The 15,246-nt window shown below is 45.1% G+C and overlaps 1 protein-coding gene and 1 non-coding gene across 2 annotated transcripts; one reads left to right on the top strand and one right to left on the bottom strand.

Moving 5' to 3' along the window:
- The first annotated feature begins 3,609 nt into the window (after window positions 1–3,609).
- On the top strand, window positions 3,610–3,682 carry TRNAR-ACG. The gene has a single exon. It is a non-coding gene; the product is annotated as a tRNA-Arg (tRNA).
- A 607-nt stretch (window positions 3,683–4,289) lies between these two features.
- LOC125538649 lies at window positions 4,290–8,777 on the bottom strand. Its single transcript, XM_048701916.1, has 5 exons — window positions 8,555–8,777; window positions 8,358–8,431; window positions 6,549–6,678; window positions 5,562–5,873; window positions 4,290–4,840 (listed from the first exon to the last, which is right to left on the bottom strand). The coding sequence occupies exons 1-5, from the start codon at window positions 8,675–8,677 to the stop codon at window positions 4,568–4,570; spliced, it is 912 nt and encodes a 303-aa protein (XP_048557873.1). The 5' UTR covers window positions 8,678–8,777; the 3' UTR covers window positions 4,290–4,567.
- Between the last annotated feature and the right edge of the window lie 6,469 nt (window positions 8,778–15,246).

Here is a 15,246-nt window from a genome sequence, read left to right on the forward strand (position 1 = left end):
AAACCCAGAACTCTTTGGGTGTTAGTCACATGGGGATGTGACCTTGAGTGTTAATCACATAGCGATGTGAACTGGATTATTGACTCTAGTGCAAGTGGGAGACTGTTGGAAATATGCCCTAGAGGCAATAATAAATTGGTTATTATTATATTTCCTTGTTCATGATAATCGTTTATTATCCATGCTAGAATTGTATTGATAGGAAACTCAGATACATGTGTGGATACATAGACAACACCATGTCCCTAGTAAGCCTCTAGTTGACTAGCTCGTTGATCAATAGATGGTTGCGGTTTCCTGACCATGGACATTGGATGTCGTTGATAACGGGATCACATCATTAGGAGAATGATGTGATGGACAAGACCCAATCCTAAGCCTAGCACAAAGATCATGTAGCTCGTATGCTAAAGCTTTTCTAAATGTCAAGTATCATTTCCTTAGACCATGAGATTGTGCAACTCCCGGATACCGTAGGAATACTTTGGGTGTGCCAAACGTCACAACGTAACTGGGTGGCTATAAAGGTACACTACAGGTATCTCCGAAAGTGTCTGTTGGGTTGGCACGAATCGAGACTGGGATTTGTCACTCCGTGTAAACGGAGAGGTATCTCTGGGCCCACTCAGTAGGATATCATCATAATGTGCACAATGTGACCAAGGAGTTGATCACGGGATGATGTGTTACGAAACGAGTAAAAGAGACTTGCCGGTAACGAGATTGAACAAGGTATCGGGATACCGACGATCGAATCTCGGGCAAGTACAATACCGCTAGACAAAGGGAATTGTATATGGGATTGATCGAATCCTCGACATCGTGGTTCATCCGATGAGATCATCGTGGAACATGTGGGAACCAACATGGGTATCCAGATCCCGTTGTTGGTTATTGACCGGAGAACGTCTCGGTCATGTCTGCATGGTTCCCGAACCCGTAGGGTCTACACACTTAAGGTTCGATGACGCTAGGGTTATAAAGGAAGTTTGTATGTGGTTACCGAATGTTGTTCGGAGTCCCGGATGAGATCCCGGACGTCACGAGGAGTTCCGGAATGGTCCAGAGGTAAAGATTTATATATGGGAAGTCCTGTTTTGGTCACCGGAAAAGTTTCGGGTTTTATCAGTAACGTACCAGGACCACCGGGAGGGTCCCGGGGGTCCACCAAGTGGGGCCACAAGCCCCGGAGGGCTGCATGGGCCAAGTGTGGGAGGGGACCAGCCCCAGGTGGGCTGGTGCGCCCCCCACAAGGGCCCAAGGCGCCTAAGGGGAGGAGGGGGGCAAACCCTAAGGGCAGATGGGCCTTAGGGCCCATGCCTGGTGCGCCTCCCTCTCCCCTCCACCTGGCCGCCACCCAGATGGGATCTGGGGGCTGCCGCCACCCCTAGGGAGGGAACCCTAGGTGGGGGCGCAGCCCCTCCCCTCCCCCTATATATACTTGAGGTTTGGGCTGCCCAACACACATGAGTTCCTCTCCTTCTTGGCGCAGCCCTACCCCTCTCCCTCCTCGTCTCTTGCGGTGCTTGGCGAAGCCCTGCTGGAGTACCACGCTCCTCCACCACCACCACGCTGTTGTGCTGCTGCTGGATGGAGTCTTCCTTAACCTCTCCCTCTCTCCTTGCTGGATCAAGGCATGGGAGACGTCACCGGGCTGTACGTGTGTTGAACGCGGAGGTGCCGTCCGTTCGGCACTAGGATCTCCGGTGATTTGGATCACGACGAGTACGACTCCTTCAACCCCGTTCTCTTGAACGCTTCCGCATAGCGATCTACAAGGGTATGTAGATGCACTCTCCTTCCCCTTGTTGCTAGTTTCTCCATAGATAGATCTTGGTGACACGTAGGAAAATTTTGAATTTCTGCTACGTTCCCCAACACCCTTTATGGCGTGGAATGAGAGGACGGCTTTCACGCGATGTGCAGGTGCCGACTTGCCATGGACCTTTGGCGATCCATGGAGAAGGACTGGCCTATTCCAAAGGTGGAGACCATCAAGAATGATGGCCCAGAGTGGCTGTTCGCGCTACTAAACCCTCTGTCGGATACGGCGCGCATGGTCGTCCTTATGATCATGTGGCGGGCATGGTACATCCGCAATGAAATCACACACGACAAAGTCCCTCCGCCCACAGAAGCATCCAAGTGTTTCCTCCAAGGGCACATTAATTCTTTGTTGTGTATCCACCAGTTTCCACATGCAGATTTGGAGAAAGGAAAAATGGTGGTGCAAGAGGGAGGTCGGGCTGACTATGCCAGCGAGAGTAAGGCACAGCCGCTCCATTGGATACCTCCCCCAGCTGGCTGGACAGCAAAGCTGAATACCGATGGTAGCTTTGTACAGGCCACGGGAGCAGCAGGGGGAGGGATGGTCATTAGATATGATAGAGGGGAGCTCATTTTTACAGCTTGTAGGCAGCTGCTCACATGTGATAATAGCCCCCAAGCGGAGTTGGAAGCATGCAAGGAGGGACTGGAGTTGGCTTTGTACCGTACCAACCTACCCATCTTAGTAGAGTTGGACTGCTCTGAAGCGGTTTCGATGCTGTCGGCCAAGTCAGCGAACCGATCACAAGTGCGAGCACTAGTAGAGGATATAAGCAGGGTGATTACTGCTGAATCTAGGGAGATTTCATTTTCTCACATTAGTAGATCACAAAACAATGTCAGTCATGCACTAGCCGCGTATGGTCGTAGTACCCCTCGTACGGCTGTGTGGTCGAGGTCGGGTTTAGACTGCATTGTAAACATTTCCGACGCCGAGAAGCCTCCGTGAGTTAATGAAATCTTCCTTTCCCCCGCAAAAAAAAGATTATCCATGTCATGAGCTTATTATTTGCAAGAAATCACAAGAAAATACGAATCCTAGGGCCGACACAAACAACAGGAATATATACTGGTTAGGCCTTCTAAAATCGATCATATTATACATAGAGCTAGTAGAGTACTGGCCCTTGTTGTCATACTGCCAAATCAAAGAGTCAGCCTCATCAGACAAAGTAATGCTACTAGCAACCTGCTCTAATTCATTTGGGGGGTGGGGGTCCTCTTGAAAGTCATTTTCAAAATGGATCATCCCAAACTTTAGAAGTAACATGGGTTTTTTCATTACGAAGATTGTAGATGTCCTAAAATTGGACAACTAGAGGGGAAGGCCCAAATCATGTGTTCTCCCAAAACCTAATTTTGTTACCATCTTCACTACCCACCTATAGCCAAATTCAATAGCTTTGGCAACATGCAGCATCCCTTTCCAAAAGAGAGAAGTGTTAGCATAGGGGCAAGTGATGAAGTGAACAAATTAGGAGAGGAAATCTTATATTTAGCATCAATCACTTGTTTCTAGAGTTTACCATCAGCATTGATGTATCTCTCGTACCCAAGAGCCTAAGAGACACATATTATCTTTGCGCCTAGCAGAGTTTTGTTTATGCATTGTGCGCAACTGTGATGGTTTTTGGCAATTTACACCTCTCGTTCAAACAGGGAATCCCTCTGTAAACTTGAGCTAACAACACGTGTGGAGGTATGACCAACTCCTCTTGCATCATGTTGGCCAGCCCATTCATTGATGTCCATATAAACTGTTGTTGGAAAGAAAACAGCAATGACTCCGTGGCCCAATGGATAAGGCGCTGGTCTACGAAACCAGAGATTCTGGGTTCGATCCCCAGCGGAGTCGATTTTTATTGATAGTTTTATCTTCTCTTTTTAGTACTCTAGTTTATACTATATATAAATTCCAGCTGCTTTTCCACTGAGGTATGCACGTTTGTTTCTCCGCATGCCTTTCATCTTAAAACCAGACTCTCCACTTTGATTATTGGCTTAATCCTATTTTGGTGCTTCCTACACTTGAATCAACGTTCTATTCCATAAAGCCGGGCCGAACTACCACACGACCCCCATTTCCATTACGGCAATGGAGTCAATCATACTGCATACTCCTACATACCAAGTCATACACATTTTTTGAAGAAACACCTACATCCTGAGATACTATAAACTGCACCTAGAGCAGAAGAAGAGAGAAACAGCACAAATACTGCATGCCAGGCTGAACTTGCAATCAGGATCTATGTACCGATCACCAAAGGTCTATTCTTATTTCTTCACCCTTTTTCTTAACATATTTCTTCACCCTTTATTTGTTGTAATATTTGCAACTCTTTTAACCAAGTACTGATTCACCACAAGAAAGGTTAATACAGCGAGAAGGTTTCATCACAGGTGTTACCACAAGAATTCCGCTGAATCTTTCCTGGCATAGCTGATAAAAGAGTTGCAAATTGCCTTGTCAATGATACCGAATGAGTCCATAAAAAGCTTATTGCGCAGGTTCTCAGTACAGAGAGATTAATACATAAGTACCACAAAACAAGGATGAGATCACGCACAGGCGTACATGACATGAGCCGAGTCAGATCCTGCTGACTCTACACTATATTAGGGCTAAGATATCCAACATAATTCAGATCTCAAAGCATCATCTAGACCCGGGAAGGCCAAGGAGAGCACCTGAAATGAGGACGTACTAGCCAGTCCCGACTAGAGCAGTCTACCATAATTAGATGAGTGCAATGCTGCTTTCGCCACCAGGTGGCTTCCGGACACCGCCGAGGTAGTCTCGCGAAGACGCCTTTCCATCAGAGAAGATGTCATTGCCGCTCATCTCCTTAAGCTTTGCTGAGCTCAGAGACTTGTCGGCTGAGCCAGGGGGAGCATCCTCGTTAAAGATGTTATTGCCTGTCAGCTCTTGGAACTTCTGGTTGTGAATTTTCTTTGCTGTCTTCGTTACAGGATCCTCACTGAACGTGATGTTGCTTGGACCTCCAGCAGGCTACAAAAAGGAATTTCAAGTCATGCAAATGCAGAGGTAGGATATTTATGCTAACAAGGTTAAGTGCTATCATGAAAATATTGTCATATGAGCAAATCATCAAATAAAATTGACATGCTTTTCTCTCTATGCAGACATCAGTCACTTATTACGAGTAGGGCAGTAGCTGCCTAGCTGGTGAAATGTACATGAAAAATTTATGCAACCGAATTTGAACATGCTTATAAGGTCAAGCTAGAAGTGGCTTCCAATGGTTTGTTTGAATTGAAGGCACCAGACAACGGTCGGTGCAACGGCTTCACGCTAATCACAGAGGGGGCAGCCTCAAGAGATTACAAATTAAACACACAAAACAGTGCATAATTCATGAATTATGTTGTGACGTCTTTGTGTTAGTAAAGCATTGGAGGGTCCATGTCCCCCTTTGGACTACACTAAGCTCCGTCACTGATTGCAGTGTAGCATCTAACATGCAAGAAACAGAAGCATCTAATTAACATAATATCAAAGAATGCAAATCAGCACCATGCAAGCACGTCAAATGGTCGGCAAATGGGCTCTATTTTTTTTAGAAAAGGAGGATGACCCCCGGCCTCTGCATCTGGGCGATGCATACGGCCACTTTATTTTGTTGGTTACCTGGCTACTAACTCCAAAAGGAGACATAGTAAAATATATAATCAAAATGTCAACAGGAAGGCAATAGTATCAGGTAACTCACATTGGATACTTTCACTGATGTGTGCACGCTTCTTCGTTGTGGAAGTGCAAAATCTACATTTCCTTGTAGCTCCATATTACGAGCAGCCAGTGGCCTTGCAGGGGTCTCAGGAGGTGGACCAAAGATATTGCTTCCGCTGAGCTCCTTGTTCTTGGCTTCAGAAAGCTGCTTATTAATTTTAGCTTCAGCATCAGTCTCGAATGTGCCACTAAGCTCTCGCTGCTTAGCCACTTCAGGAATTGAGGATGGCTTCTTTGGAGAAACACTTCCATCAGCGCTAAATGAGATCTGACTTACTCCAGTTACAGTTTGCTGTAATGAAAAGGAGCATCAGCGACTGATATTGTCAGAAGAAATCAAAGTTTAATATTTAGTTCATCTCCACAAAAAAGAAAGAAAAAACAATCAGCAGATGTTGAAGGTTCCAAATATGAAAAATACAGAAAGTAAAACTTTTTTTTGAGGGGTTACAGAAACTAAAACTTGACATAACAGGATATCTGTGGAGGCCCATTAAGTGCATTTTTCAAGTCTCAGATACCAAATAGCAGTTTGTGTTAACAGAAAATGCACAAAGTATGCCTTAACTTGGTACTCTACTACTCTACCAAGGAAAGAGTGACTGCCCATCAACACATATAAATATTAATAGCGCAAGGAACCATCAAAATAATACCAAGCGGAGAAACAGATACTCCCTACATATCACAAATACATGTCATAGGTCAAGCTTTTAAAACTTTGGCTATAAATATTGCCTCAAATATTTAGATTGAGGATCTGTAAATCGTATGTTTAGGTTTGCCTTGAAAAGTATATTTATAAAAAAATTGTATTATACATATAATAGTATAGTAAAAATTAGTGGTCAAAGGTAAATCATGAAGACCGTTTCAGTAACCAAAACGACGTGTGTTTGTGATATTGAGTGAGTGTTCTCCAACCAAGTGGGGGAGATAACGAGATGTTTGTAAGCATGTTACGTACCTGATACATCCTCACAGAAGTTCTGTTTGCAGGATTTGAAGACTCTGAATCACTATTCTCGTTCTTTTCAGCAAATATCCCACTCCCAGTCATTTCCTTCATCTTTGAACCGGACATCAATCTCCTTTCACTATAACAGATCAACAAGGTTAGACACTTGGCAAGAGTTCAGTACCTTACTCTCGAGCAACTATAACATATATCTTCTCGTTAAAAAAACTACAACATACATAAATAAGAGTTGCCTGGCTAATTATTTTACCACTGCAAGCAAAGCAGTTGCTTATGAGACTTCATTCTATGGCTTATAAACCAACGAAGCCAAAAAAAGACACACATCACATACCACTAACCACAAGAATATTGGTACTTTCAAGTTATCACCCGGACGATAGCAATCAGCCAATCACCACATTAGGAAAATTCATTTCTTCTTTGAAAATTTCAACTAGTACAATATATGTAGGAAACAAAAATATAACTCTTGTCATGCAATGCAAGCCTAGGTAATTTTGTGCAGAACCTTCAACACATGCAAGTGATAAATTTTGAAAGCAATGCTCACAGGAGTAGGCAAACTTAGAATATCCAGTTATCCACTATGGTTTTAATTTGGCTGCCATGGCAAAACTGACAAAATGATAGTCACACGGATTTGCTAATTCTCATCTAGATGAGAATTAACAAAGTCACATCTAACTCCTAAATCATTTGATTAATTAAAAAAATCCCCACGAATCTCCGCGTAAAATCAAATGGTGTGGGAGTCAGTGGTGGCGCTATGTGCTGTATATGATGTCAAGCGACATCACAAAAGTTGGATTAGCAGCAATAATACACTTGCGTTTTACTTTTTTTTCGAACCGGGCTGAACCGATTGCAAATGAACGGAAATACAACAGTTCCAGAAACATTTCAGGAGGGGGGAAGAGGTAAAGCAAGTTCGAGCACTGCCAGTAAACCCACTGCGTTCGCCTGCCGTCGAGACGAACGCCATGGGGCGAAAACCTGAGCAGCACAACTCAACATCTCAGAGCTAAGTCTAATTATTACAGCCCAAAACAAAAGGAACAGAAGGCCAACAGGAACTTGCATTTTACTGTAGTTTGTCTACATATATGCACACATATATAGCCTCGACATCACTTGCTCTTACTCCTAGCACCGCCACTGGTGGGAGTTAGATGTGACTTTGTTAAGTCTCATCTAGATGAGAGTTAGCCACACTCATAGAGAACCCACACTCCAGAGAGTTGACGGCATTGAACTTTTCAAAAATTACCAGTACTAATAACAGAGAAAATAGAGGGTGACCTAGCCACGACCACATGCAGCAAGCCAGTACGCGGCATGACTATGCAAATTCAGCTAATTTCTAGATTTTTACTTTTCTTCCTTGTGGTGACGCCAGAATTTTGAATTTTGAATCACATATTTGTCATTTGCATCACTCAAATTATTTTAAGGCATCATTACGAGTATGGGTGCAATTTGGACCCTCGCACAATCGCAAATCCAGTGTAAAAATCGGCAACGCTACAAATTTGGACAGAATCAGCATCGCATGTTTACATAGTGCGTCCACTGATGAACCAATCGTCTGCGAGCGACTGCTCTGGCCGTTGCTAAACCCAGAGCAGTCCAGCAAATCGTTGGAAGCTCGCGACATCGATCGGTCAAACCCCACATACAAGCAGAGCATACATTACAACTAGATCAGATCAGGGCAATCAAAGCAAATACGCAGTAGGGAACCACAGATCGAGCAGATCAGAGCGGAATGCGGCATGGGGAGGCCCCAGATCTCACCTGTTGCTCAGATCCTCGGCCTCGTGCTCGCTCACCGGCGCGCCGAACATGGCCGGCGTGATCCCCCCAGCCGGCTGCACAAACAAGCACAGCAGCAGTGAAGCCCGAGGTCAGTCGCATCGCACAGGGGACAGCAGAACGGCTCTGTGCATAGGCAGTAACACGGCGAGGCGGAGCCCCGGGCGCACGCTGCTTACCTTGAGGCTGGGGCGGGACGGGGCGGCCGGCGAGGCGGCGGAGGCGTCGGCGCCCGTCGCCGACCACGTGAGCAGGTCGGCCGTCGAGGTGTGCGGGCTCCGCACCGGCGTCGCCCTCTCCATTGCTCCCGAGCGGTGCTGCCTCCCGTGCTCTATCGCCTCTTCTCGCTCGCTCGGGTAAGCCGGGGTTGGGTCCTCGCGGTGCTGCTGCGTGGCGTGGGGTACGACGGTACTAGTAGTAGGAGTAACACCCATCCATTTCCCGTCCGCGTCACGGAACAGTCACATCGCCGTCGCTGACATGTGGGCCATGAAATCTACGGAGCCACTTGTCGGTGGGTTGTGGGTCAGAGTAGAACGGGAGACTGGGGGAGCAGGAGATCCGGGGATCTGTGTGCCGCACGGCTGTGAGCCTGGTTGGGTACGTGCTGGACGGTGGGTTGTTGAGCGCTGGGAGGTGACCGGTGTGCCGGTGTAGTGGATCCTCTGCCTTGGCGAGGGCCGGTGGGCACGTGCCTTGCCATTTCGCCCCACTCACCGTCCCACCGTGCAAAGTTACGCTCATCCACCGAGACTCCGAGAGCAGAGTGACCAGGTGAAAACGAGAGGTGATTTTTTTTTTGGCAGGGGAAAACGAGAGGTGATTGACGCTCGCTCAAGCAAAGCCACGACGCTGATGCTAACCAGGGGCTCACGACTAACCAGGACGCGACTGAGAATAAAGGCTTATTCGGCGCGGGATATACATAAATACTCTCTCTGTCTCATAATATAAGAACATTTTTTACATTAGTGTAGTGTCAAAAATGCTATTATATTATAGGACGGAGGGAGTGGAAAGGAAAACATGCATGAGCAAAAAATAAGAACGAAGGAGTAAGATAGATGATTGGAAAGCATAATTTTTAACCTGCAAACCGTAGAACAACTGTTTTAAGGTAGTTTTCATGTAACTGTAAACAGTATTTTACAAAGTGAGAGGAATACAAAGAAAAGAATAAAAGAATCGAAACTAAAATAAAGTTTAACCAATGCCTGCTCTAGGAAAGGAAAACATGCTTATAATCATAAGTATTGATCATCCATTGGTGAAAAGAGTTTGCAGGCTTATCTTTTATTTTGAATTGAAGCAGCTGGATGACTGCTTTGAGGAAGTATCTCCAAGCCTGAATGGTTGGTTGTATGGCTCTAAAAACCTGCACATTCCTTTGAATCCAAATATTCCAGCATCCTACTATGACAATTTCCATGCTGAAAGATTTTGGCAAATGATGAGCAGCTAGCATTGTGTGTTCATAATTAGATGTTCCCCTCTTTTTATAGGGAATCAATAATGCCAATATTCTTGTGCAAGATCGCAATCCCATAATAGATGCATGGTAGTTTTCTTAGTATTTTTATTGCAGTTTGGGCAGAAGTGATGTCCAGATGCATACCTTTTCTTTGCAGTAAAGTAAAGATCTAGTGTTAATTCCGCACTGAGTTTTTTCAAGGGATGCGTCAAAGGTTGACGCATCAGGATCATAGATAGAATAGGTGGCCAAAAGAGAAGGCCATTGTTGTTAGTACAACCAACCCTACGGCTGCTAGAGCTCTAAAGAATCCACATGCGGATTACTCGCTCTCGTCCCACCTATCTACCATACAAATGACTGAGCCACGTTCACGTAGTAGGCCAGCCGCCCTCCAATCCTGTGCCTCTAACTCAATCTTAACAAGCACGCCGTTCACCGATGGCGATGCTCCATTGAAGACAATGTCGTTTCGGTGCTTCCACAATATCCATAGCACCAGTGTTATCATCGTCCACGCCTCCTTCCGGGATTGCTTTTGAGGATTGAGTGTTGTCCACCATTCAACTAGCTTTGAATCAGCGGATGGCGTCCACTCCGGTCTACCCCAAGTGTTCATGATCTTGGCCCATACCAGTCGTGCTAGAACGCATCCGAGAAGCAAGTGATTCAATGTCTCTGGCAGTTGATCACAGAAAGGGCATGCCGACGGGTGCGGCAGCTGCCGTCGCTGAAGCCTATCTACCGTCCAGCATCTCTTTCTTGCCGCGAGCCACGTGAAAAACTTGCATGTGGGGGGAGGGGGATATCTCCATATCTGCACCGCTCCCGCGTTCTCTGTTCTTCTCGCAAAGTGGGCATGATATGCCGATTGCGCTGAGAATTGCCCTGTGCTCTCCCAAGTCCAAGCTATGTCATCATCAATGCCCTGCTGCAGGTCCACATGCTGAGTTATGTCCACCAGCGCAATGAACTCGAGAAGGGCTTGTGCGCCCATGTCCGGGGACACATCTTGCCACCATCTGACTGAGAGGGCCTGCTTGACTGTGAGTAACCAACTAGAAGATCTTGTGTCTAAATCTGCTAGAGTTTTCTCTCTCTCTCTCTCTCTCTCACTCACACACACACACATCAGGTGTTTGTACATGAGCATGGAGGAGTATTTGTCTGATTTACCCTTGCAAATCCATTTGCCTTCCCTAGTTTTGTCTAGGTCAAGGATGATACTGTTGGGAATCGTTGCATGGAAAACAAAAATATTATACACACACGCAATGATCTATCCATGGAGATGCATAGCAACAAGGGGGGAGTGTATCTACGTATCCTCGTAGACCGTAAGCGGAAGCATTTGACAATAAAGTTGATGTAGTCGAATTTCTTCGCGCTTCAACTGATCAAGTACCGAACGCACGGCACCTCCACGTTCTGCACACGTTCAACTCGATGACGTCCCTCGCCTTCTTGATCCAACAAGACGTCGAGGTAGTAGATGAGTTCCGTCGGCACGACGGCGTGTTGACGGTGATGGTGAAGTGATTTTCGTAGGGCTTCGCCTGCCTAAGCACTACAAAAAATATGACCGGGGGTGTAAACGGTGGAGGGGGCGCCACACACGGCTAACAGTTGTCTGGGGCATGCTAGGCGCCCCCCTCCCACATCTATATAGGTGGGAGGGGGAGGGGAGAGGCCAAGGGGCGCCCCAAGTAGGATCGAATCCTACTTGGGCTCCTCCCAAGCCGCGCGCCCCCTGCCATATTTGTCGGAGGGGGAAGGAAAGAGGGGGAGAGGGAAGGAAGGAGGAATCCTATTCCACTCTTTCCTTTTCCTTTCCCCTCTTTCCTTCTCCTCTTAGGCCGGCCCATATGGGGCGGCGCACCAGCCCCTTGTGGCTGGTGTGTTTCCCCTCTTGGCCCATAAGGCCCATATCTTTTGCCGGGGGTGCCCGAAACCCCTTCCGTTGACCCGATAAGTACCCGGTACCCCCCAAAACACTTTTGGTGTCCGAATACCATCGTCCTATATATCAATCTTTACCTCTCGGCCATTTTGAGACTCCTCGTCGTGTTCGTGATCTCATCCAGGACTCCGAACAACATTCGGTCACCAAATCACATAACTCATATATTATTATATTGTCATCGAACGTTAAGCGTGCGGACCTTATGGGTTCGAGAACTATGTAGACATGACTGAGACACCTCTCCGGTTAATAACCAATAGCGGAACCTAGATGCCCATATTGGATCCTACATATTCTACGAAGATCTTTATCGGTCGAACCGTTATGACAACATATGTAATTCCCTTTGTCCATCGGTATGTTACTTGCCCGAGATTTGGTCGTCGGTATCTTCATACCTAGTTCAAGCTTGTTACCGGCAAGTCTCTTTACTCGTTCCGTAATACATCACCTCGTGACTAACTCCTTTGTTGTTTGCTTTGCAAGCTTATGATGTGTATTACCGAGAGGGCCCAGAGATACCTCTCCGATACTCAGAGTGACAAATCCTAATCTCGATCAATGCCAACTCAACAAACACCTTCGGAGATACCTGTAGAGCATATTTATGATTACCCAGTTACGTTGTGACGTTTGATGGCACACAAGGTATTCCTAGGGTATCCGGGAGTTTCATAATCTCATAGTCGAAGGAATAAGTATTTGACATGAAGAAAGCAGTAGCAATAAATTGAATGATCATTATGCTAAGCTAACGGATGGGTCTTGTCCATCACATCATTCTCCTAATGATGTGATCCCGTTATCAAATGACAACTATCAATGGTAAGGAAATCTTAACCAACTTTGATCAACGAGCTAGTCTAGTAGAGGCTCACTAGGGACACAATGTTTGTTTATGTATTCACACATGTATTAAGGTTTCCAATCAATACAATTCTAGCATGAATAATAAACCTTTATCATGAATAAGGAAATATAAAATAACAACTTTATTATTGCCTCTATGGCATATTTCCTCCAGTCTCCCACTTGCACTAGAGTCAATAATCTAGATCACATCGCCATGTGATTAACACCCAGAGTTCACATCACCATGTGAGCAATACCCAAAGAGTTTACTAGAGTCAAATAATCTATTTCACATCGCCATGTGATTAATACGCAAAGAGTATTAAGGTGTGATCATGTTTTTCTTGTGAGAGAGGTTTAGTCAACGGGTCTGTCACATTCAGATCCATTTGTATTTTGCAAATTTCTATGTCTACAATGCTCTGCATGGAGCTACTCTAGCTAATTGCTCCCACTTTCAATACACATCCAGATTGATACTCAGAGTTATCTGGATTAGTTTCAAAGCTTGCGTCGGCATAACCCTTTACGACGAACTCTTTATCACCTCCATAACTAAGAAACATTTCCTTATTACTTTAAGGTTAATTTTGCCCGATGTCCAATGATCCACTCCTGGATCACTCTTGTACCCCCTTGGCAGACACGTGGCAAGGCACACATTAGGTCTGGTACACAACACGACATGCTTTATAGAACCTATGGCTAAGGCATAGGGAATGACTTTTATTCTCTCTCTATTTTTATGTCATGGTCAGGCCTTGAGTCTTACTCAACTTCATACCTTACAACTCAGGCAAGAACTCCTTCTTTGACCGATCCAATTTGAACTTCTTCAAAACTTAATCAAGGTATGTGTTATGTGAAAGTCCTATTAAGCGTCTTGATCTATCTCTATAGATCTTGATGCCCAATATGTAAGCAGCTTCACCGAGGTATTTCTTTGACAAAAAACTCCTTTCAAACACCCTTTATGCTTTCCAGAAAATTCTACATCATTTCCGATCAACAATATGTCATCCACATATACTTATCAGAGATGTTGTAGTGCTCCCACTCGCTTTCTTGTAAATACAGGTTTCAGTGTAAGTCCGTATAAAACCATATGCTTTGATCTCCTCACCAAAGTGTATATTCCAACTCCGAGATGCTTGCACCAATCCATAGATGGATCGCTGGAGCTTGCTGATGCAGCTTGAAGCTATGCCGGTATTCCCCGAAAGAGGAAGGGATGATGCAGCACAACGACGGTAGGTATTTCCCTCAATGATGAGACCAAGGTTATCGAACCAGTAGGAGAATCAAGCAACAACACGTAAGCGGCGCCTGCACACAAATAACAACAACTCGCAATCCGACGTATTAAAGGGGTTGTCAATCCCTTTCGGATAACGGTGCCAGAAATTGGCAAAACGGACGTGAATAATTGTAGTAGATTGATAGATCGAACGCCAAATAAAATAATAAGAATAAATTGCAGCAAGGTATTTTTGTATTTTTGGTTTAATAGATTTGAAAATAAAAGGCAAATAAAATAGATTGTGAAGGAAAATATATTAAAGAAGAGAACCGGGGGCCGTAGGTTTCACTAGTGGCTTCTCTCGAGAAAAATAGCAAACGTTGGGTAAACAAATTACTGTTGGGCAATTGATAGAACTTCAAATAATCATGATGATATCCGGGCAATGATCATTATATAGGCATCACGTCCAAGATTAGTAGACCGACTCCTGCCTGCATCTACTACTATTACTCCACACATCGACCACTATCCAGCATGCATCTAGTGTATTAAGTTCATGGGGAAACAGAGTAATGCAATAAGAACGATGACATGATGTAGACAAGATCTATCTATGTAGAGATGGACCCCATTGTTTTATCCTTAGTAGCAATGATACATATGTGTCGGTTCCCCTTCTGTCACTGGGATCAAGCACCGTAAGATCGAACCCACTACAAAGCACCTCTTCCCATTACAAGATAAATAGATCAAGTTGGCCAAACAAAACCCAAATATCGGAGAAGAAATACGAGGCTATAAGAAATCATGCATATAAGAGATCAAAGAAGATTCAAATAACTTTCATGGATAAAAAGATAGATCTGATCATAAACTCGAAGTTCATCCGAACCCAACAAACACACCGCAAGAAGAGTTACATCATATGGATCTCCAAGAGACCATTGTATTGCACTACAAAAAAATACACTTCCGTGATGATACATGTTTGTCACAGTAGGTCGCTTTTTTTGTCATGCATGTACATCCATGAAAAATTTATGACAGAATCAAGATAGTCATACATGTGCTGTCGTAGAAGTGTTCCATGACAATACCAAAATTATCATCACGGAAGTGTCCCCTTCCATGACGATAAATCGCGCATCACAAAAGTGCTTTCGTCAAGGGTGACCGACACGTGGCATCCACCGTAACGGAACGCCCTTAAGCTATCGGTCGGGTTTTGGATCCGATAACCCGTTAACAGCCCCGACCAATGAGGATTTTCCACGTGTAAAATCATCATTGGCTAGAGGAAACACGTGTCGGCTCATCGTCGGGACAGATGTCATCCACTCAC

The sequence above is a fragment of the Triticum urartu genome, chromosome 2 (assembly GCF_003073215.2).
Source record: "Triticum urartu cultivar G1812 chromosome 2, Tu2.1, whole genome shotgun sequence".
Classification (NCBI taxonomy): domain Eukaryota; kingdom Viridiplantae; phylum Streptophyta; class Magnoliopsida; order Poales; family Poaceae; genus Triticum; species Triticum urartu.